We start from the raw sequence: 24,301 nt of genomic DNA, 5'->3' as shown, positions 1-24,301 counted from the left end.
AATCTAATTTCCCATTTACTCCCCAGATTAAAGTGTGTGTGTGTAGGAACTGTATAGCAGACTCCTGCTAGTTTCCAATCCAATATCCATTCTTTCCTTTTCCCTTACTAACAGAACCCCAAAAGTTTCCAAAAATACTGTGTATACAAATACAAAAATGATACTTCCCCAGTAGGAATGACAAAGTGATAGGAGTTCTGGCAATAACTTATCAGTGAAAGTTACTTCTGGAATGGCCAGCACCTTTTCCAACTTCCTCCTTCTTCCTTCCTACAACTATGGATTTAGTGCCCTGAAATAGAGCGGCTCTCTTAAGAGCATGATAATGAAAACAACACCTGGAAGGCAGAATAGAGAGCTGGAAGCAACGTGGGTCTCTGATGACATCATGGAGCTACCATGTAACAGCTCATAACAGCTCTAAATATTACCTCCGGATTTCTTACATGACAAAAATCTCTACGTAGTTAACCCACTGTAGTTGATTTTTATTATATGCAGGGGTGGCATCTACTTTGGTTTTGTCTTTTTAATTTTTTTCCTTTGTGTGTGTGATGTTTTATGGCATCTACTTTATTTATTTTTCAAAACATTTTATTTTTAAGTAATCTCTACACCCAATGTGGGGCTCACACTTCTAACCCTGAGATCAAGAGTCGCATGCTCTACCAACTGAGCCAGCCAGGCTCCCCTATGGCATCTTCTTTAATAACTCATGTATCTTTCCTTATTTTAATGTCCAGGTAATAGCTTTTTGTTGCTGTTGTTACGGCTAAGAATGCCACTGACTACATTTTTAAGCTGGCTACTACTGGTATATGGGAATGGTCTTATAACATGTATCTGGACACAGATCTTATTATTTCAATAACTTGTCTATATTACATTAAATTATACAATATCAATTGCAAGCAATATTTATCATTTTTTCCAGTATTGTTTATTGTTTATACTTGTAATTAATCTATTTTCATTAAGAAAATTAAGCAAAAATATAAACCAAAACAAACAAAAAACAAGCAAAACAAATTCCAAGAAACCTGTAATTCCAAGACAGAGTTAACATTTTGGTGTATATTTTCCTACATTTCCTTTCCTATGCACATCTATATACTTTATACCTTTGACTCCTAAGATGTGTATGTCCCTCCAGGGGCACCTGGGTGGCTCAGTTAAGCATCTGACTTAGGCTTAGGTCATGATCTCACGGTTCGTGAATTCAAACCCCACATCAGGCTCTCTGCTGTCAGCACAGAGCCCTCTTCTGATCCTCTGTCCCCTCTCTCTCTGTCCCTTAGGTGCTCTCTCTCTCTCAAAAATAAACAAACATTAAAAAAAAAAAGATGCATATGTCCCCCCATCACTTAACATTTCATAAAATGGGATACATCTTATACTTGATGGCATCTTAGGACTTTGCCAATTAAAATTGGCAGTGTTTTTTCTTAGTGGTACATAAAATGATGCATCTTTTAAAGAATTTAAAATGCATTAATTCTAATACAGCTCATTTAAATATCTATTTGAAAAATAAACTAGTACAATTCTACATATGTTCTTTTATGTTTTAGCTTAATATATCACAAAAATCTTTCTAGATCAATACTTTAGCATATGTGTTACCAAAGGGAGTATATTCCCAGATCAGTTTTTATATCACTTTTCAATGTAGTCATAGTATTTTGGTCTATAGATAATTAATTTAATGTTGGTTGGGCATTTAGATTGTTCCCAATTTTTCACTATTATAAACTTTGTTTCACTGTCATAAACCTTGCTATAATCTTTTTAATACATTTATATACTTATTTTCCTAGGATAAATCTTACGGATTTGTGGGTTCAAAGAAGATTCAGACTTTTTTCTTTAAGTTTATTTTGAGAGACAGAGAGAGAGTGCAGACATTGAGAGTGGGGGAGGGACAGAGAGGAAAGGAGAGAGAATCCCAAGCAGGCTCCACACTACATGGGGCTTGATATCGCGACCATGAGATCATGACCTGAGCCAAAATCAAGAGTTGGATACTCAACCAACTGAACCACCCAGGTGCCCCTCAGACTTTTTTAACAAGGATTTGGTATTTAGTGACATACTGCTTTTGAAGTGCAATTAATGAATTTGCAAAGTCCTGCCAGACAATGTTTATAACTATGACAATAATGGAAATATTTGCTTTGTTCCTCTGTTTGAATAGAAATGTCTGTTTTTCTATAGAATATCAAATATAATGTCTCCTATTATTCTTACCAAGGAGAATTACACACAGCTATAAAATCTGTATAAAACTCAATTCTTTTATTTTCACTATTCTTGTTAGGGGCAGCTCTTTTTTCCTGTCCAAGAAACTCCTGGTATTATCAGAGAGGGGAAGAATTTTCTTATATAGAACATTTACAAAAGCTATGATAACTACAGCATGAATTTATTCAGCATCTTATCTTCAGACATTTGCTTTGGTTTATAGGATTTCTACTACCACCCAGGCACAGCCTACTAAAAAGAACAGTCATTACCTGATCTTCATATCCTTCTATCTTCACAGGCGTGAACTGATCCATGTTATACTGGGCAAATGCACTGTATTTTAACAAGTGGAAAAAAAGGGGGGGGGGGGTTGGGGGGGAGAGAATTATACATAAAGAAACACCAAAGGTAATTCACATAATAGTGAAAGAGAATGTGAAAACACTCCCCAGTGCTCTTCCCTTTCTCTCTCCAGGCAACTAGTGTTATCCTAATGCCTTCCCACTTTCTGAAGGAACTCTTCACAGTGATCTCAGATGTGCCCTAAACTCTGAAATTACCTTTTTGTCTCCACTTCTAAGCTCCAACAGAACTCCCCTTAGACAATTCCGAAGTTTTAAGTAATCTGATTTTTGTGAATTACCAACTTTTAGATAGAGGCTTTCAGTAGTTTAAAGAAAAAACAAAAAACCCTTCAGTTGATGCACTATTTTAGCAATGCTGCCTTCTTTATTCTGGACTTTCTGAGGCAGGGCAGGCAGGAGAGATCATAATTAAATGTACTGGAAGGCATTTGACATGGGGAGAGGGTGAGGCAAGAGCGGAGCATGAGTCAAGTCTCAGAGGAGAGCTTAAGGCAGAAGAGATTTTTTTTTTTTTTAATGTTTATTTTGACAGAGAGACAGAGAGACAGACAGATAGAGCATCAGCTGGTTAGGGTCAGAGAGAGGGAGACACAGAATCCAAAACAGTCTCTAGGCTCTGAGCTGTCAGCACAGAGCCCGATGTGGGGCTCAAACTCACAGACCACGAGATCATGACCTGAGCCGAAGTTGGCCGCCCAACTGAATGATCCACCCAGGCGCCCCAGAAGAGATTATTTTAAAAAGGAGATATGAATAATCAAAGTACATGCCTATTAACTACCATTTACTTGTCCAGTGCTAGATTTGTGAAACTGCATTTTCAATGGCTCCCTAGTACATCTAAGTAAGCAAAAAGGTAAAGGGAAAGAAGCCTGAGGTAAACTGCAGTGTAAGAAACGTGTAACACACAAAATATCAGTATTCTCACCCACTGGCCAAGGGAAGAGTTAAACACCTCTTCTGCCCAAGTTTAACCTGCTAAAACGCCTGCTAGACACTGTTTTTAAGCAAAGTATCAAACTTTTCTTCAAAAGAAACCAAAGTAACAGACATTTAAAGCTAATCCTCAGTCTTTTCATTTTAGGTTATTGTTATGTTTTTAGATAAATCATTTCTATGGTGTTATAAATCATTATACATCCCCATTAGCAAAATGAGTCTTAAACATGGTGGTTCTTCAGATAGGAAGATAAATTAAATGTTCATGCAAAGTGGATTAAATATTATTATTATTATTATTATTATTATTATTATTATTTTAGAAAAGCTTAAGGAGAGTAGTAAGTATTCCATTCTACGATACGTCCTAAGATTACAGATTACAAACACAAACACCAAAGATGGTTAATATTTAATCCCATCTCAAGAAAATGGTATTTTCATTCTACCAGCAGTGTGGACCAAAAACTTGAGATCCTTCTTGATTCTTCTTTCTCTCACATTTCACATCCAATCCATCAGTAAATCATATGGGTTCTACCTTGAATACATATTCAGAATCTGACTTCTTCCCACCACCCTTACACTAGTCCAAACCACCGCCATTTATCTCTGAACTACTGCAATAAGCCTTCTAACTACTCCTCCTACTTCAATATTTGCCCCCCTGCACGGTAGCCAGTAATTATTCTAAAATATAATCTCATCGAGTCATTCTCTGCTCATAATACTAATAATTTCCCCTCTCTTTCAGAAATAAAATCCTCTCTTTAACATGGCCTACATCTCCCTACTTAGTCTGGAAGTACTGGGAATTAACAGAGAATGGTTACAGTGGTCAAGAAGCATAGGTGAAAATCCAGGAAATAGGGTTAAATTCTCGGTTGTTCAGTCCTCCTTCATTTTATATAGAAGGCAATAATGATGATTATTGAAACAACATTCACTGAGCCCTTACTATGAGATCTGCAGCCAAGGGACTGAAGCATCTTATTACAGGAAGAAAAACAGGATTTTTTATCCCTTTAGAAAAGCAAATATTTGGGCATAAGACAGCTGTCCTTTAGGAAGAATGTTCTCTGAAAAGCTACAGTCTATAAGAACCAGAATATTTATAAAAACAAAGCTTTATTGTCAGTGCAATTAAAGCATCTGAAATATTAAATACCAAATTCTACTGTTACTCCTAATTAAAAACGTGACAACAGGCTTAGGATGTAGTCACTCTTGGATCTTGGCATTCCACTCCCCATCTCCTCTTCAGCAGTACATTATCAAATGAAGTACTGACTAGATTTATTGTGAGTAGCTCTCAGGGATAAAACTAAGACCAATATATGTCAGGCAAGTTGAAGAACCTGCCTTGTTAGATGGTGAATTCCTTATTATTAGGAGCATTCAGACTGGATAATCATCTGTTGACAAAATATAGATGAAATTCTTTCAATGACAGGGCAGAGGATAGACAGGGGTTGAATTAGCAAATCATGAATGCCTTTTTCTATGGCATTTTATGCAACTAAGAGAAACCAGCATTAGAATGTATCTTCAGTGTGTGCCTAAATCAATGTATAATGAGAATATCAATCATGATGACAATTATAGGGTTTGTAGAATTTGGTCCCAGAATGAGTTCCAAAACAGCAGCATCGACAGGGCAGAAGAAGATGATTGCTTCTCAGGCAGCAACTCTTAAAAGTTTTCTATAGCTAAAATCTAAACCAACTGTATACCATACCAAATGCCTTTATGACAATTATTTGTTGCTCTATGTCAAAATCCTTGTTCCATCCTCTCTACCCCACCTTTACCCAGTCATTATCCTTTTCTGGTTTCCTCTTTACAAAGGAACTCTGGGTCAGTTAGACAGGCAGTGATTGAAATAGAATTTTGTATGTAAAGGAGAGTAGTGATAAAGCCAGATAACAGAGGGCCTTGAAAGCTGACAGTATTTAGATTTGAAGAAAACAAAACACACATCACTCTCATGTTTTTGAGGACAAGGATAAAAGGAAAATGGTATTTTAGAAAGATTAATTAGCATGGTGGTGATAAGGAATCCATGACTGGGTTGAACAATGATGCTATTATTCTATGGTTAATTCTATTAGGGCACTTTTATGAATATCTACTATTTTGTGGCAGTTTAAGAAACACTCCTCAATAGCAGCCTTATCTTTCTATAGCTAGCAATTTAAAAAAATTCAATGTGAACTAAAAGGAGTATAGAAGAAACCCTAACCACTCGTATTAAACTCTGCTTTTACAGGGGAAATCTGGAAAAATAAAAAATAAAAAATAAGGTCGTATATAATAAGCTTTATGGGAATAAACAACATTGGGGGGGGAACATGTTTTCTCCAAGAAAAAAAAAAACAACTAAAACTGCTAAAACCAACTGCTTTATATTGAAGTATTTTAGACTTAGTTTCCAGGGCACAAATTTACTATCAATATAGTTCATCCAAAATTAAAATAATATAGAAGTGAAAAAAATATATGTAAGTGGATTTTGAAAGATACTTACTGTGCTGCCCCTTCCCTGAGGAGATTGTCATTGTTAAGTAGTAGCCGGACATCTGAAGAGGAAAAAAATGTTAAAAGACGTTAAAAATAGAGCGCCTGGATGGCTCAGCCAGTTAAGCATCCGACTCTAGATTTCGGCTCAGGTCATGATCTCACAGTTTGTGGGGTCAAGTCTTACACTGGGCTCTGCCCTGATAGCGTGTGCAGCATGCTTGGGATTCTGTCTCCCTCTCTCTACCCCTCCACTGCTTGTGCGCACACTTTCTCACCCCTCTCAAAATAAACATTTTAATAAACCACACCTTTAAAAGATGTTAAAATTCAAATGTTCAGTAAAGGATAAGCTTCAGAAATGTTTAACAAGTCAGGCTTTGCAAAGTTGATCTTCAGATATCCTATATGCAAATGAACAGATGCTCACGTTCATAGATTTTCATGTAATTATTTGCAGTACAATAATCAAACAACTTCTCAAGGAATTTCATAGCAAATAAAAAGCATGGTTTAAAGAAAGTTACAATTAGAACTGTTAATTTTGTATCTAAAGAATCCTTTAAAATAAGATTAAGAACTGGAGGCTTTTCTATAACATCAGACCAAGAAAGCTGGGCAAACTTCAGCCAGTGGCAGTGAAACTGCCAAACATATTTTTCCACGAAGGATCGAACGTGGGGCCTACGTGCTTTTAAAAACCTGTATGTCAAGAGTCTAGTCACGCTTATTTTTTAAATTTTAATTATTATTTTTTAATGTTTACTTATTTATTTTGAAAGAGAGAGATAGAGAGTGAGCAGAGCAGGGGCAGAGAGGGAGACAGAATCCCAAGCAGGTTCTGCACTGTCAGCACGGAGTCCAGTGGGGGGCTCAAACTCACAAACCGTGAGATCATGACCTGAGCCGAAATCAAGAGCTGGACCCTTAACCTACTGAACTATCCAGGCACCCCTATAGTCATTCTTCTTTTATAAGAGGAGGGTCCTTGTTATAGAAGAAACTATTAAGCATTCATTAACTCCAAGAGGAAAGACTAATTTAATTATAAGCCAAAGGCCATTGACTCTTAGAGCTTCTGAAAGAGGCTGGCTGAAAGAGGCTGAAGAGGCCAATGTGTAGCATGCCAATAAAAACTAGTCCTCATGCCACAAGTAGCTTGCCAATTCTTAATCTAATTCTTTCATATCAATTATTCTCATGATATTCCTGTAAAGTCCATTCAGTTGTCAGAAATCAAACAGGGACTTCTAACTACAAAGGCCATTAATTTTGTTAAAAATTTATCTGAGCTGGGGTGCCTGGGTGGCTCAGTCGGTTAGGCGTCCGACTTCGGCTCAGGTCATGTTCTCATGGTTCATGGTTTGAGCCCCACGTCGGGCTCTGTGCTGACAGCCCAGAGCCTGGAGCTTGCTTCCAATACTTTGTCTCCCTCTCTCTGGCCCTCCCCAGCTCATGCTCTGTCTCACTCTCTCTCTCAAAAATAAATAAACATTAAAAAAAAAATTAAAAAAAAAAGAATTTATTTGAGCTAATCAGCTTGATAAAGTTCAGGTCGAAGGAAAATTTCCTAAAAGCTCAGTTGTTGAAAATTTACATTTGGTCAAAATGCAAAAAAGACTAGGAAAATAAGGCTGCATTTGTTTATTTGTTTCTCTTGCTGTTAGTGCTCAAAATCCACAAACAAGTCTATAAGGATACATGTTCTGATTTATTTCTATTGTATTATTTACTCCTTAAATTATTATATGTTCTCCTGGTTACTCTTTCTCTGCATCATTAATTATTTTTATCACTGGAGATTAGTGATTGTTCTATGATGTGTGGGGCTCTGGGCCAACTGCAGATGAGTATCACATAGCTCCTCTCAAGTACATAGCCCTCTAATGTAAAACTCGAATTTCAAAATAAATGCTTGCTAAAATGAACCAAGATACACAAAGGACTTAAAGATGAATTTAACAACTTAAAATGGGATTATAATGATTGATTTTATCATAAAGCTTAAGATGCCTCATCTACATTTTTCATTCTATATGTTAAGCCAGTGAATAGAAATTTATAAATGTATTGGAATAGCGGTTCCCAAACTGGCTGTGACTCAGAATCACCTGGGAGAACTTGAGGATGGTAAGGCTGGAATCTGTGTATGTAATAAGCTTCCCAGATGTAGTTAGTTCAGCCCCAATGGCTCTTGAAAGTGTCCTGTATATACTACAAGCATGTGTTGAGTGAAAGCACAGAAGAAGCTGAAGCTATGATTTATAGTGATACAAAACTATGAAAATAATTTAATATTGTTTCCATATTCATATTAAGCTACTTTAAATCTTTTCTCACATAAGATAGGTATCCTAATTTATGGGTTAAGAGTATGCTTTTAACTCAGACCTGGGTTTGAATCCTTGTTCTGACACTTACTTGCTAGATGACATTAAATAAATTATTTTAACCTCTTTTAATCTTGATTTCCTTAGCTATAGCTATAATGTGCTGTAAGGATTAGAAGAGATAAGAAACACTCAATAAATACTTATATACATAACTATGGAGGGCTTAAAATACTAATGTTTACTCACCATTGAACACTTCATTAAATTCCCCTGGGGGTGCATGAGTGATGAATTTAGCAGCTATGCGTACCTAAAGAGAAAGAAATAAGAGAAGAGTAACATACAAAGGAAGAAGCAATTAACAGATTACAAAATTTTCATCACATTCATGGAGACAAAACTTCCTATTCAAACCTTTACTATTTAGGAGACTTCAGATTTTTTTCACAAACTATCCCAAAGCTTTTATCATCAATAGAGGTTTGTCCTGATTTTGAGATCTACATGTGGCTTTAAGATTTAATTCTTCTTTAAAAAGTTGAGGGGCGCCTGGGTGGCTCAGTCAGTTGAGCGTCCGACGTCAGCTCAGGTCACGATCTCGTGGTCCGTGATTTCGAGCCCCGCATTGGGCTCTGGGCTGACGGCTCAGAGCCTGGAGACTGCTTCCGATTCTGTGTCTCCCTCTCTCTCTAGCCCTCCCCCGTTCATGCTCTGTCTCTCTCTGTCTCAAAAATAAATAAACGTTAAAAAAATTTAAAAAAAAAATTGAATAATCAATTTTTGGTCAAAATATACTACAGGCACAAACAGAGAAAGTTATGATCCTAATCACTTATGAACATTTAAGCAAAACTAAATGAAAGAGTAGTAAACTGGTAGGATACCAATTTGTGTTTATAGCGTTTATCCCAATGCAAAGGTGGTTCAGTATTAATAAATCAGTGTAATTTACAAATTAAAGGAGCAAACCCTTGTGATTCTCTTAACTCATGCTGGAAAAAAAAGATAAAATTCAACATTCAAGTATCATAAAACAACAAAACTACTAATTTTTGGTAGGAATAAACTTCTTTAACTTGATAAAGGATTATCTACCAAAATTCTACAGCATACTTAATAATGATGCAACATTGCAAGCAGTGTCCCTAATTTTAAAAACAAGACAAAGATGACTGCTATCACCTACTATTAAACACTGTACTAAAGGTTCTAAAGAATGCTATAGACAGTACTTCTTCTGTTCTTCCTTCTAACTCCCTCTCCTGCCCCCTACTGCCATTCTACTTTTCTGGATCTCCTTTTATAGACAGACACTGAAGTCTTAGATCTAACTTGCATATCCCTTTTTCTCCTGTATTTTTATCTTCTTTTTGTCATTTGGTAGTTTATTTGGGGAGAAGGCCTCAGAGCTCCATTTTTCAATTCACTTAAAATGCTCTTCATTTATGTCTATTTTGCTATTCAGATAGTTATTTTAAAACCTATTTTTCATTTCCAAGACTTTTATTTGTGTGTGTGTAAGAATTATTGAGTCTCCTTGAGGGTATTAACTATACTTACTTTAAAGTATTGCTCTATTGACTGTTCCCTAAGAATTTAGATCTACTTGTTTGTTGAGTTTGATGCTTTTCTTTCATAGTACCAGTTTTCCACAAATATTTGGTATTCCTCCTTGAATTTAATTTAGCTTGCCTGTTCTGTTTACCAGCAGTTTGTCTCTAGTGATTGTAGGGGAGAGAGAGAGGAGACTTGCTGCTGTGAAGTGGATATGAGCCAATTAATTTCTGAGTAACCCTCATAAGGGCCAGAGGCTACCTGGGGCATCGCCCTGCCTCTCTGCTCTTAGTGCTCATTCTCAATGCTATATTCTGAGGACAAATGCATTTCTGTCTGCAGTTCAGCCCCAATGGAAGAGAAAAGAGGAGCCAATGGTACAGTTAGCTTAATTCTGCAATTAATCTACTCCAAGACTGTTCTGAGTCCTTTCCTTCTTGCTCCTTAAGTTGAGCTCCTCCAAGTGGCTCCTACTTCCACAACAGTTATCTTCTGATCTTACTTTTTTTCCCTCGTGTATTTACCATTCTGCTTTCTATCAAAAGAATTGCTACAAAACATTGGTCCAACAGTGGCACTCTCACTTAAAACAAAAAAAGCTTATTTGAGAGAGAGAAAATAGAGCAGGGGGAGGGGCAAGGAGAGAGAAAATCCCAAGCAGGCTCTGTGCTGTCAGTGCAGAGCCTGACATGGGGCTTGATCACACATATCATGCAATCATGACCCGAGTCAAAACCATGGAGTCAGACATTCAACTGCCCTAGCCACCCAAGCACCCCTGTTACTAATTCAGTTCTCTTCTCAATGTGTTTTCCCTACTCTTTTCATTCTACTAAGGTTTGGCATAAAAGATGAGGTGAAACCATGTGCTCAGTCTGCCATATAATTTAATCTCTTCGCTTTTATCAAGTAAGATGTGAAATACAAAGAATGTAAAAATCTATGTAAAAGAAAAAATAATTTCGAGTATCATTTGGCAATATACATATATAATTATGATGCTAGCAATGATAATAGGACTGACCTCTGACAGTCTCACAGTACAATTCTTTTTTTTTAATAAAGTTTATTTATTTTGAGAGAGAGTGTGAGCAGGGGAGGTGTGGAGAAAGAGGGAGAGAGAGAATCTCAAGCAGGCTCCGTGCTGTCAGTGCAGAGCTGGACATGGGGCTCGTTCTCACAAACCTGTGAGACCATGACCTGAACCAAAATCAAGAGTTGGACATTTAACCGACTGAGCCACCCAGGCGCCCCTCACAGTATAATTCTAACACTATGACAGAAAGAATGTTGAAAATTCCCTAATATTTGATGTGATAATGAGTACGAAGATGATTCAACTCACTGATGAGGGGCAAAGAGGAACACAGTAGATCTACCAATAAACTGAGCCCTGCTTTCCAAGTAGGCATCCTCCATTAACCTCTTCATTTCCTTCAAACAACGTTAAGTTCTTGTTGACCCACTCAAATCAAGGCTATCATCAAAGCCAAACCATTCTTAAGCAGAAAAAAGACTTTCAAGAGTCCTTTGAAAATACAACTGGGCACTGAGAAGAGAATTAGAAAGACAAAAAATACTTTACAACTTCAGGTTTATACAGAAGATCTTATATATGACTTCACTCATTCTAAAAAGAATAAAAGAAAAGCTCCATGGACAAATTTTACATCTTCAGTCAAGAAAGGCCTACTGATTGATGGAGCAAGGTAGATTGGAAAACCTGAATTCTAATTACTGGCTCTATTGGTCCATAAACTAACTAGGGTTGTAATTCTAGAAGCATGACTAACCTGTTTTGGTCCTGAGTTTCCTCATTATAAGCCAACTCCTAAAAGAGATGAGAAGTTCTGCAAAATTTCTTTGAGTTGTAAAGCTCTACCTGATTTTTTAACCTTAGAATACAAAACCTGTATGTGGATTACCTGGAAGCAGAGATGAGGAATCCATCTGTCATGACAGGATAATTATAGATAATACATTACTTTTCTGGAATAAAAGCTGCTGGAGACTAAGAGGAATACACCATAAAACTCTTATATTAACAAGCAACAACAATAAAAAGAAAATAATTAGGAAGTAAGAAATGCTGCTCAACTCATGAAAATTACACTACACAGGACTTAACAGTTCCCATATAGATTTACAACTCGGTATATTTATATTTGCCTTGGCATGTGCAGTTAATCATATTTCTTTCCTCATCAACTGTTGCTGTCAATCATTTATTTAAGAAATTAGTAAACCTACTTTGATAGTAAACCTATTTCTTAGTCTGTTCAAATCTGCTGAGGGGCTATGATCTATCCCACTTGTCAATGTGCATCTCCCATAATCCTTACATCATTGTGAAAGTCCCTTTAGTCAAACAAATTTAAGTGTGTGTAGTTCAAAAATATACAACCCAAAAAGCATATTCCCTAAAAAGAATAAAGCTATATATTTTACATACTACATATATAACATAATGTTTGAATATGCAATAGTAAAGGCTACCAAAATGAAAATTCAAGATACTAGTATTCCTGAAGTTATCCCTGAGGTTTTAAAAGTCATAAAATCTGATGGATCTGGCATAATTAAAACAAGTATTTGGATAATCAATGAACTGACAATGCATATTAAAAAAGTAATAGTTCATTCATTCAGCAAACATTTGCTGAGCACATACGAAAAGAAGAGTAAATAAAGATTAAACACTGAGTAAGATTTGGTCACTGTCTTCAAGGACCTGACACACAGATAGTAATACAGCAAGCAAGTATTAAAGGCCACGGTGAGGCACAAGGAAGATGCAGTCAACTTTATATATGTATATAAGGAGTGGTGGAGTGGCCTTTAGATACAGTGATGTTTGAGTTGGATTGAAGAATGAGTAAATACCAAGGAGCTCATCCAGTCAGAGGAAACAGTATGCACAAACTAAGACATTATAACACAACAAATTGAATGTAGATATTTAAAAGATTTGCAGAATGTAAAACAGTGCTATTTTTCCCACTAATTCTTTTGTTTTAGAAAATAAAGTTTGGGTATTTTTTTTTTTTTTTCTTTTTTTCCTCAAAACAAAATACCAGGGCGCCTGGGTGGCTCAGTCAGTTAAGCGTCCGAAGACACTTGATTTTGGCTCAGGTCATGATCTCAGAGTTCGTGAGATGGCGCCCTCCAACGGGCTGACAGCCTGGAGCCTGCTTGGGATTCTCTCTTCCTCTCTCTCTGCCCCTTCCCTGGCTCACTCGTGCCCTCTCTCTATTCCAAAATAAATAAACTACAAAACAACAAGAAACAAAATTCCAATTATTTCTGTTAACATATAAATGTTTTTAAGTATGTTTTTAAATGAATTAATACTTTAAGAACTCTTAAGTTTTAATATCTAGTACAATAGCTATAAACTACATAAAAAGTTGACTCCTAAGAGTATAAAGGGGTCCTGAAAACAAAAACGTCTGAGAAGTGCTCTGTTGATACAGGTTGATGTTTTATCATATGCCATTGAGTGCAAAAGTTCACACAATGATATATTCCGGTTTTATTAAAAGTAAATACACTTACATATATGTATAGCTACTAATTTTAATTAGGACTTCTTCTGGTGGTAGTTATTAAAAAGTTTTTCTTTCCTTTTTTGGCTTATCTCTATGTTCAAAAAGTTGTATAAGGAATATAAATTACTTGTAATTTTTTTCTGGGAGTTAGTACCTCTTAATCCCCTTTATTCTACTTCATCCACTACTTTATTACTTGTATGTTAAAGATAATTTTTAAATTTTTAAAAATCAAAGAGGATCATGACAACATCTACCATCTAATAAATTAATTTTGTTAAAGATAAAAAAGGACATTAACAAGATAAAGGCTATGGAGTGACATCAAAACTGAAAGCGATGGATCAAGGAAACTACAGGTCAAGGAAGCTAAAGGACAGAGTAAAAAGGGAGGTTGGCAAAGGCAACAAGGAAGATTTTTTTAAAGTTTATTTTTATTTTTATTTATATTGAGAGAGATATAGAGAGCAAGTGAGGATGGGGCTGAGAGACAGAACATCAAGCAAGCTCTGCACTGTCAGTACAGAGCCCAATGCAGGGCTCTATCTCACAAACCGTGAGATCATGACCTGAGTTAAAACCAAGATTTGGACGTTTAACTGACTGAGCCACCTGGGCACCCCAAGGAAACTTTTTAAAGTTACACTTTGCATATGCTTCTTGACCAGAAGCTTAGCCTTATTTACCTCCTGGCTGCATAGTGCCTTATGCTGGAATGTATGGGATAGTTAATTGGTTAAATGAAGGGATTATATGGGAAAAAAAATGAGCTAAACTAAAAGACTGCTTCCACTTCCTAAAGGGGGGAAAAAAACCACACAAAGTACACATAAATCAGAGAGGGAGGAATAACAAGTAAGCAATATTTGAATTCAGGCTTAAGTGCAGAAGAATTCTAATTAAAGTGCTGGAAAAACAAATGAGTGATACCCGTAAATCTAAGAATATCAAGAACAGGAGAAATGTCCAATTAAAGAAACAAAAACATCTCCCAGTTTTTAAATGAAAGCTGGTAAGAGGTGAAGACATATATATGCAACAGCAAGGGTGAAATTCTAAATGAGTGATTAAAAAGAATGTAGTCATCATTAGATGCCAAAGGTAGATCCCAAAACATGGTCATTGTCAACAATCTCCATGTTATTTTCTGAGAGGTACTAAAAAAGTGGACCACTCAGTATTAAATATTTGGCAATCTTTGACAACAGATTTTGAAGTGATAAGTTGATTTGTCACTATAACAATACCATAAAAATTCCTTGAGACAGTAGTTGAAATCTTAATGCTACATTTACACATTCTCTATAAAAATCTAAAGTCTACTCCATGGACTCCAAGGTCCTTCAAAATTTGGTTCCCTCACCCTCACCTCCTACTGCCTAGCTGCTAGACTTCACGGCTAAATTCCTGCCTCAGGGCTATTGCATTTCTCATTCCTTTTTGCCAGAAACGCTTTCTATCAAAGCATCTCTCTTCATTCAAGTTCCTGATGTCACTTTCTGACTTCCTGACTCCTATCTACAAATTAGCCATGATACGGTCTGCATCCTTCACAATTCTAGCCCATTTACTCGCTTTTTCTTCAAGGAACTTGTCACCACTGAATGATATTTATGTTTCCTGCTCAACACTCCAAAAGAAGTCCAAGAGCATAGAGCTCGGGTGAGCAAATTGCTAATACAAAAGGCCAGACAGTGAACATTTTAGGGCTATATGGGCCACATGGTCTCGGTCCCAAATGAAAACAAATTAGCACAATTGTGTTCTAATAAGATTTTAATTGTTTATTTATTTTGAATGCTTATTTGAGAGAGAGAGACAGAGAGAGAGAGAGTGTGTAGGGGGAGGCAGAGAAAGAAGGAGAGAAAGAATCTCAAGCAGACTCCGTGCTATCAGTGCAGAGCCCAATGTGGGGCTTGATCTCATGAACCTGAGATCATGACCCGAGCTGAAATCAAGAGTCGGATGCTCAACTGACTGAGGCACCCAGGCACCCCTTATTTTTTTTTTTTTTTTTTACCATTAAGGTATTATTGGTAAATAAACTCGTAAGATATTAAAGTGTACAACGTGATTTGATATACGTTGTAAAAGTATTAGCCCCACTAAGTTAATTAAAACATTATTTTGGATTCTCTAATTTGTATTTCATGTAATTTTCACATGTCACAAAATAATCTTCTTCTGATTTTTTCCCCCAACCATTCAAAAAACATTAGCTTGTAGGCTACATACAAACATGCAGTAGACCAGATTTGCCAAACCCTGGAATAGAACGTTTGTTCACTGCTGTACACCCAGAACTGAGACCTGGCACATGCTAGCAATGTAAATGAATGACGACTATTTTATTGTCTACAAAACTTTTTCATAACCTGTTTCTCTTCTGATCTTGAAACAGCTTAATAAGTAGGCGAGACTAGTATCCCCACTAAAAAAGGAATAGATTCAGAGAAAGTGCTTTGTCAAAGGTCACAAACTTACACAGAGGTGGGCCTAGAACTATTCAATCAACTATACTGTGCATTAGTAACAGGTATTTAAATTCAGGAGGATTATCTTTAGTGTGGTGTCACATAGATTTAGCTTAGTCCTTTTAGAATTTTTTTTTCTTTTATCCAGGAATTGAGTCAAAACCTTGCTTATGAAAGCTACAGTTGAAACAAAGTTGGAAGGAATAAATACAATGATAAATAGTAATGTTAAAAGTCAGTATTTTCTCATCTAGCTTCAAAACTGGGTCAAAACAAGATGAAATTTGGTAGAGGTAAGAATTGGTGGCAGAAGTAAAAGGGGAGAGAGATGGCTAAGTAGCGACAGCAAAAATATTTTTGCTGCAATACAAATGAGGGATGACATTTTTAAAAACAGTGATTTAGTCATTCTTTAGAATGGGGTGGGGAACAAAGTTGAAAGCAAGTATGTCCCATAGAGGAGAGGCATGCCATCTCCAGTGTAACTGAGAATCACTGATATGGAGGTTTTGGTGGAACAAAAACTTAATTGCTGCTTTAAAAACAACAACAAAAAAGGCTTTTAAAAAACATCCCTATTCCATAAAGTAATAGTTTCACTGCACATAACATTCATCAGATAGTATCTGAAGGGTATAACTCCATGTATATTTTAAAGGGAGAATAACTCAGGCCTTATACACAGGCCTTATACACAATTCCAATCCTTCATAGATTTAAATATTCCAATAATGTTAATTTCATGGAACCCACTGTATTACGTTTCTGACCTAAAAAGGTGGAATTTAGGACCTTATAAGCATCAGTTAAAGATAATTTTCCTAGATTTCAATTTCTTCCCCTTCTCCGTATCTTCTCACCTCTTCAAGAGGGAAATAAAAAAAAATACCTAATCCTTGAAAGACTCAAAATTTCATTATTAGTAATACCTGTACTGAAAGTTTAAACATCAAACTGAGAAAGTAATATACCTTATTGTTCCCCAGAAGCTGCTTAATTTTGTTAATTTTGATATACTGTATTTTAGTAAGAAACTTTAGAAAATGTATTAAAAGACACTTGGAAAATTTATAAAACTTAGGTTTTTATTTATTAAATAATCTTTTAATAACAGATGCCACACATTTCAACATTACATCTCTTCATAACTACCTTTTTAAATGATTTTCTTGACAATCACATACAACAGGATTCAAGTTGAGTATTTAACAACTGCAGCTCTGTTTGAATGTCAGTGGATAACTCTAAACAAGCAGGGAAGAAATTCTGGGCTAGATAATAGCCACATTCTACTTATCAGCAAGGCCCAGGTCAGTTTATACTGCCCAAACTTTGTATACTTCAGGAGTCAAATCTCCGCCAGCTTGTCTCCCTGGTGTCTACCGAAATATTTACCTCCCTCATTAGACTACTGCCTGTATTAAAGACTTTGCTTCTGGGCTTGACTTACACTGTCCTTGAAAGTTTTGCCTCTCTCCTTATCTTTACCTGTCTAAACTCTGCCTGTCTTTTAAGGTTGGGTTCTTCTGTTTCTTTCCAAAAAGTATTCCCAGTACTTGTAATTGCAAGAATCCTTTACCACATTAAACCTTACTTTACCATACTTTGACCATTTATTATAGCACCTAAAATATAACTGCTATTGATAATTAGTTCTATAGATACCATTTTGTCCCTAAAAACTAGTTTTCTTTGGGCAAACTGCCTTGCTTTCCTTTTCCTTATTATACAGGGTCTAGCAAAGTAAATGGCACATAGCTGGCAATTAGTTAAAGGTTTACAAAACCCCTTCTACATAAAATGACAATATGGAAGTGTTCTTAGTTTTTCAGATTATGAGATACTATGGCAAAATGGAAAGATATAGGCTCTGGAGTTGGGACAGATCTGGATTTGAATTTCAATCACTTAAGGTCTTTAAATCATATCCTCAGCCTAAAGTGGGGCAGTATCTACTTCTTAGAATTGTTGTGAAGATTAAATTGTTGTGAAGATTAAATTTCACAGTATATTTAAAATATAGGGGTGCCTGGCTGACTCCATTGGTAGAGCATGTGACTCTTGATCTCAGGGTTGTGGGTTTGAGCCTCATGCTGGGTGTAAATATTACTTGAAAATAAAATCTTAAAAATAAATACATAAATAAAATAAAATAGGTGCAATAAATGTCAGCTACTGTTATCTGGTCCTAGCAAGACAACTGCTGCTTTAAATTATTAAACTAAACAACCCCCTCATATTATTAAGAAAATAATTTCCCTTTTCTAGAAATTCTTTGGGTCTTAGTAACCTTATATTCCCCATCATTACAGTCTTTATTGTGAACTATAAATAGTGGCAACTTTTGTGCTGACCAAAAGTTCTCCAAAATATCACTGCTTCACTTCCCTTTATAAACACATCTTCCAAAGTTTACCTATGTTTTCAACTAGGCTATACTTAAAAAAAGCATAGTAACCAATTGTACTTTTGTATATGTTTATTTTCCTTACTTTTATCCTGCGTCATTACAGAAGTATTCAAGGATAAATAGCTACATTTTTCTTCCTAAAGAGATTTACCTTATTCTTACCCTGTTAAGACAGTAAGTTCTATTTGCATGGAATTCAATACTGTTTCCTAACAGGTTGTTTGCTGTTTGAAGACATTTAGATATTGTTATTTTTTTAAGACTTTACTTTTTTTTAAGAGCAGTTTTAAGTTCACAGCAAAACTGAGAAGGTACAGAAATTTCCCATAGGGTCTGTGCCCTCCAACATGCATACTTCCTCCATTAACACCCCCACCAGAGTGGTTCCTTGTTCATTTCATGAACGTACACTGACACATCATTATCATCCAAAGCTCATGGTTTACATTACGGTTCACTCTTTGTGTTGTACATTTGATGGATTTGGACATATGCACAATATGTATCCACCATTAATAGTATCATAGAGAGTATTTTCACCGCCCTAACAATTTACTGTTCTCTGCCTACTCTTTCTTCCCTCCCCCTAGTATGTTATTTTAAAAAGGAAGAATTTTTTTAAAAATGCATCTTGCCTCAGTGTGGTTCATTTTTTCATCTGGTTCTAAAGCTTTCAGTGAACTAACAATAAACTATCTGGGGCAATAATTTAATAGGTACAAGTTCCAAGCTGTTGACATGCATATATAATAGTATCAAAGCCCTGGAATTTCAGTTGCAGTGCCCTTATCAAATAAACAAAACCCCTCCTGGCTGAGGGTTCTCAGAGGCTAGTGAGAATTTAATTTGGGGCTGCAATTCTAAAAGAAAAATATATTCTTAGTGATGTCTAGGACCAAATGGAATATTGGTTTCATTAACTAAAACTTATTGTTAGCTGCTTTTTTATTTACTTTTTAAATGTTTATTTACTTTTGAGGGAGAGAGAGAGGGAGAGAGAGAGAACGAGTGGAGGAGGAGCAGAGAGAAAGGGGGACAGAGGATCTGAAGAGGGCTCTGCAGTGCTGACAGCAGTGAGATCATGACCTGAGGCGCTTAACCAACTGATCCATCCAGGCACCCCAGTAGCTTTTTAAAATTCCAAATAAACTATTGTTTTCCCAGTTTCCCAGTTTTTGACCTAGAGACACTACAAAGACTCAGAATATACTTAAAAACTTAGCTGTATACAGTTTATATTCTATCATTTTCAGTAATAGCTAAGGCTTAAAAGCATAAAGATATGTTTTAAATTAGGATCAGTATTATATAAAACAAAAGATGGCACTTCCGAATATTTTGCTTTGTTTACTCTTTTAAAAGTTATTTTAAAGTAGCTCTTAGAAACTGTTTTCTCTAGGGGCGCCTGGGTGGCTCAGTCAGTTAAGCATCTGACTTCTGCTCAGGTCATGATCTCGCGGTTCGTGAGTTCAAGCCCCGCGTCAGGCTCTGTGCTGACAGCTCAGAGCCTGGAGCCTGTTTCAGATTCTGTGTCTGCCTCTCTCTCTGACCCTCCCCCGTTCATGCTTTGTCTCTCTCTGTCTCAAAAATAAATAAACATTAAAAAAAAACCAAAAAACTGTTTTCTCTATTAGTAACCAATTACAAATTTGGTCAGATATAGACAATAGGTGGGAAAAGCAGGCAAGTTTGCTTTTTTAAGTACAGCAATTTCATTCACTCACATTCATTCTCATGGAAGATCTAATTAGCTTTATTAAATGATTCATGAATTGGGCAGCATCCCATGCAAATAGAAAGGAGCTTCCAGCAATTACATTTTAAAAATTTTATCAACTCTAAGGAATAATTGCTCGAAAACTTATTAAAGTAATTATATAACATACATTTAATGTCAAAGTCTCTCCTTAACCAAACTTTAGTCAGGCTCCTCTGAGCCCTCTCTTCTCAGCTAGGCCTTGATCTTGGCTCCATCCTATGTCCTGTCTAACCCAATCCTAGCAAGAACCTGTTGTCATTTTAGTGAGAATACCCCCACTTTAGGTATCTGATCAAGTTCCTTATCCCCCACCTTTGATGCAGAAGTCCTCAATCTGTCTTTAGTAAGGATCCTGTTAAATCAGTTAAGTAAGAATCCCTCTACCCTTATGTGTCCTCTTAGTAATTTTCCATCCACTGACCCCCTCATTCTGCTTGCTGGCTATAGATCCCCAGTTGTCTTTGCTTCATCTGGAGCTGAGCTCTAGCTCTCTCCCCTAACACAAAACTATTGAATAAAATCGTCTTATTATTTTTTTTAATGTTTATTTATTTTTGAGAGAGAGGGAGACAGAGTTTGAGCAGGGGAGGAGCAGAAAGAGAGGGAAACACAGAATCCGAAGCAGGCTCCAGGCTCTGAGCTGTTAGCATAGAGCCCCACATCGGGCTCACAAACTGCGAGATCATGACTTGAGCCAAAGTTGGACGCTCAACCAACTGAGCCACTCAGACACCCCAAGTCATTTTAACAAGTATCAGAAGAATTTTTTCTTTAACAGGGTCATCATTATATTTTATGTCACCTAGTATAATGGTATATAAATATGACAAACTTAAGCATAAAATTTACAACAGACAAGAACCAAAAACCAGCTCTTATCTATTTTATAGTTAATCTTTCCCAACCATTCCCTCTATGCACCAAGTTACAAGGAAATCATCCATTAGTTCTTATTCTGGACTCTTCTAATATAAAACATCAGAATGCTGGTAAAAAGATTTCGAAGTATACATCTTAGTGTCCATTTAGAAGTTCAAAGTCAGTGGTAAGCCTTAAGACATTAACTACTGAACAGGAAAAAATTTTAAGTACTGACTCATTCTCAGTGAAGATTTAAAAATTTGAATTACCTTAAATCCAAAATTGCACTGATATTCATTTGGAAGGAGATAAAAGACAATACTTGTTTTTTGTTTTCATTTTTTTTTATTTGAAAGAGAGAGAGGGAGTGCAAGCTGGGGAGAGGAGCAGAGGAAGAGAGAGAGAACCTCAAGCAGTCTCCACATTCAGTGCGAGGCCGACGAGGGCTCGATTCCATGACCCTGGGATCATGACCTGAGCTTGAAATCAAGTCAGATGCTCAACCGACTGAGTAACCCAGGTGCCCCAAAAGGCCCTATTCATTTTAATTATAGGATCAAAATGTCTAGATCAAGAACTGAGGAAGTAGAAAAGTCTGAGATATAATGTTCTAATGAGTCAGAAGAAAAGATAAAAATGTGTGAAAAAGATCACATAAGCAACTTGTTGTTTAGAAGCTTAAATGTGTTAAAACACACACACTCTCATCCCTTATTCTAGGTTACTGGGCAGACAGGTAAAGGGTTCCAAGTGCCAGATATACAATGGACATCATTTTGGAAACAAAAAGACCAATTTAAGAAACTCGGGAAAAATTCACACCATACACTTTGAGATTCAGATGCTTGAGAGCAATGACTGAAGTCCAAAAGGGTAGAGTTTGGTGGTGAGAACCTATGCCACATAGAAACAAAAGTACTGGGAAACAGGAAGCTTCAGCCTTCAAGATCCACTGCATATCTGGCATGTTATGGCATTCTAATTCAAAGGTATGTCTTTTTACCAATTTTATCTTCAAAAACTTTTGAAGTCAGACTTGGTTTCACAAGCCAGCTTTAATATTTCATTGCTTGGGTCTTAGTTTCTTCATTTGTGGATATAATACCTGCTCATATCAGACTGTTTTAAGGATCCAGTGAGGTAACAGGAGACGGACTTAATACATAGCAGATACTTAACTTTCTTTCCCTAAGCAAATGCCTACATGTTACTGAATTTTGAGTAACATGTTTTCTTTAAAGTTCAGATCTTTGTGTTTACCAATTTGTCCATTCACTCAAAACAAAACAACTTACTTAAGAGGAAGGATGGGATAGATGTGGGCTGGGTTGGGGAAAGACACTTTAAGGAAGGGGCAGGTGAGATCTAAACTGAGCTCTACAGAGTGCTTTAGATTAGGAGGCGGGGTTGGGGGGGGGGAGAGGGAGGTGGGTGTTACAAATGAGGGAATAGTAAAATGAAAAGAGGTGGGGGGAAAACAGTCTTTTGCAGGCAGACCAGTTTGGTAGAAACAGAGGATTTATTTGGAGATAATAAAAGAGAAGGGTAGAATAAGATGAGTCAGATGGCAGTAGTTATGCTAATATCAAGTCTGGTTGTATCTGTAGGTAATGGAGAAGTGCTGAAGCTTTCTGAGTGGGAAGCTCCATTAATAAAATTAAACTGTTAGTAATACAGAAGTACTGGAATCCTTAATACGGCCTCACAAAACCTGGAAATCAGTCTGTCCTCTAAGAGTTAGCTATGAAATCAAGTCAGATGCTATTAAAGTGAGATTTATTCACTCCTTCAACGAATATCTGATAGTGCACTACATGTCAGGCACTGTTTTAGGCAATGGTGATGCACCAGTGTATGGTTCTTGTGGAGCTTACATTCTAATGGGTAGAGAGACAACATTAAATAACAGACAGAGATAACATTAAATAAACTACATTAAATAGCCAGTGATAAATGCTAAAAAATAAAGGAACTTAAGGGGATAATGAAATGTTAGGATTTGGCAATATATAGGGTAACCAGAGAAGACTTCACTGAGAAAATGACTTGATGAAATAGCTGGAGGAATTAAGGGAAGAAGGAAGAGAACTCCAGACAACAGAGCAAACACAAAGACCATTTAGGTGAGAATGTGTGGCTAGAACAGAGAGGACCAGGGGAGAATAGGAAGGAGATGAGGTGAGAGAGGTAAGCGGTAAAGACAGAGGGACTTGTCGTCAGAGTAAGAACTTTTATTCTGAAGAAGATGGGAAGCCAATGGAGGATTCTGAGCAAAGAAGTGACATGTTCCAACTTACATTCTCCAACCAGTGTATTCTGGGTGCTGCACTGCAGACAGCCTGCTGGGCAGGGAGGAGGAGGCAAGAGTACCAGCAGGGACACCAGAGAGAAGACTACTGCAATAACCTAGGAGAAATCACAGTGGCTTCTTCCAGAGTGGTTGGAATAAGGGGGTGGTGAGAAACCGTCTTTTTCTGGGTATAGTTCAAAGGCAGAGCCTACAAGATTTGCTACAAGACTATATGTATTGTGAAAGAAACAGGAGTCAAAGATGACACTAAACTTTTTGGCCTGAACAACTAAAGGATGAGTATGTCATTAAGAGGGGAAAGACTGCAGGAGAAGTTGTAATACGCAAATTTTTGATACTTAAGGGTTTCCTTCCAGCTATGTAAAAACAATGTCTGCTGCTGTTAAAAGTTAGAGGGTGCTCTGCCCAAAGACCCTACATGGTCTTGTGTTGGCTATATATCCCTATTAAGGAGGAAAATGCCATTAAAATGTTCACCTATATAGTTAAAATATTAACCTGTATCGTTAACTTCCCTCGTTCCAACTCCACACTTCAAGTGTGAAAAAACTATAATTTGATCTCCCATGTCCCTGACCTACCTGAAAGAAAGTTTCTAGTCCTTTCTATATTTATTTTTTTAATGTTTATTTATTTTTTGAGAAAGACAGAGCATGAGTGGGCAAGGAGCAGAGAGGTAGACACAGAATTCGAAGCAGGCTCCAGGCTCTGAGCTATCAGCACAGAGCCCGACGTGGGGCTCAAACTCATGAGCAGTGAGATCATGACTTGAGCAGAAGTCGGACACTTAACTGAGCCACCCAGGCGCCCCCTTTCTATATTTGTTAAATTAGTTGTTCTGCTACTTTTATACATTAGTTTCATCGGCCTAGCTAATATAAGTTTGTTCCTGAGAGATTTAGTTTTAATATCCTGATGAATCAAGTTTCTGAGCTAAAAGGCAGAAGACTAAGATTTGGATAGTGGTTCCGGAGTTGCAGTGGAAT

General features: G+C 36.7%; 1 protein-coding gene across 2 annotated transcripts in view; it reads right to left on the bottom strand.

The window, feature by feature from the left end:
• The window catches only part of CAPZA1 (capping actin protein of muscle Z-line subunit alpha 1), a 49,413-nt gene that overhangs the window by 17,991 nt on the left and 7,121 nt on the right, over window positions 1-24,301 (bottom strand). For both annotated transcript variants that reach the window (XM_007076370.3, XM_042998208.1), the window contains exons 2-4: window positions 8,645-8,708; window positions 6,076-6,127; window positions 2,514-2,577 (exon numbers count right to left, since the gene is read on the bottom strand). In XM_007076370.3, the coding sequence (XP_007076432.1) occupies window positions 2,514-2,577; window positions 6,076-6,127; window positions 8,645-8,708 (180 nt within the window). The remainder of the gene's footprint in view (window positions 1-2,513; window positions 2,578-6,075; window positions 6,128-8,644; window positions 8,709-24,301) is intronic.

The sequence above is a fragment of the Panthera tigris genome, chromosome C1 (genome assembly GCF_018350195.1).
Source record: "Panthera tigris isolate Pti1 chromosome C1, P.tigris_Pti1_mat1.1, whole genome shotgun sequence".
NCBI lineage: Eukaryota > Metazoa > Chordata > Mammalia > Carnivora > Felidae > Panthera > Panthera tigris.
The sequence above is the reverse complement of the archived record's forward strand: the minus strand, read 5'-3'. Positions and strand labels throughout refer to the sequence as shown.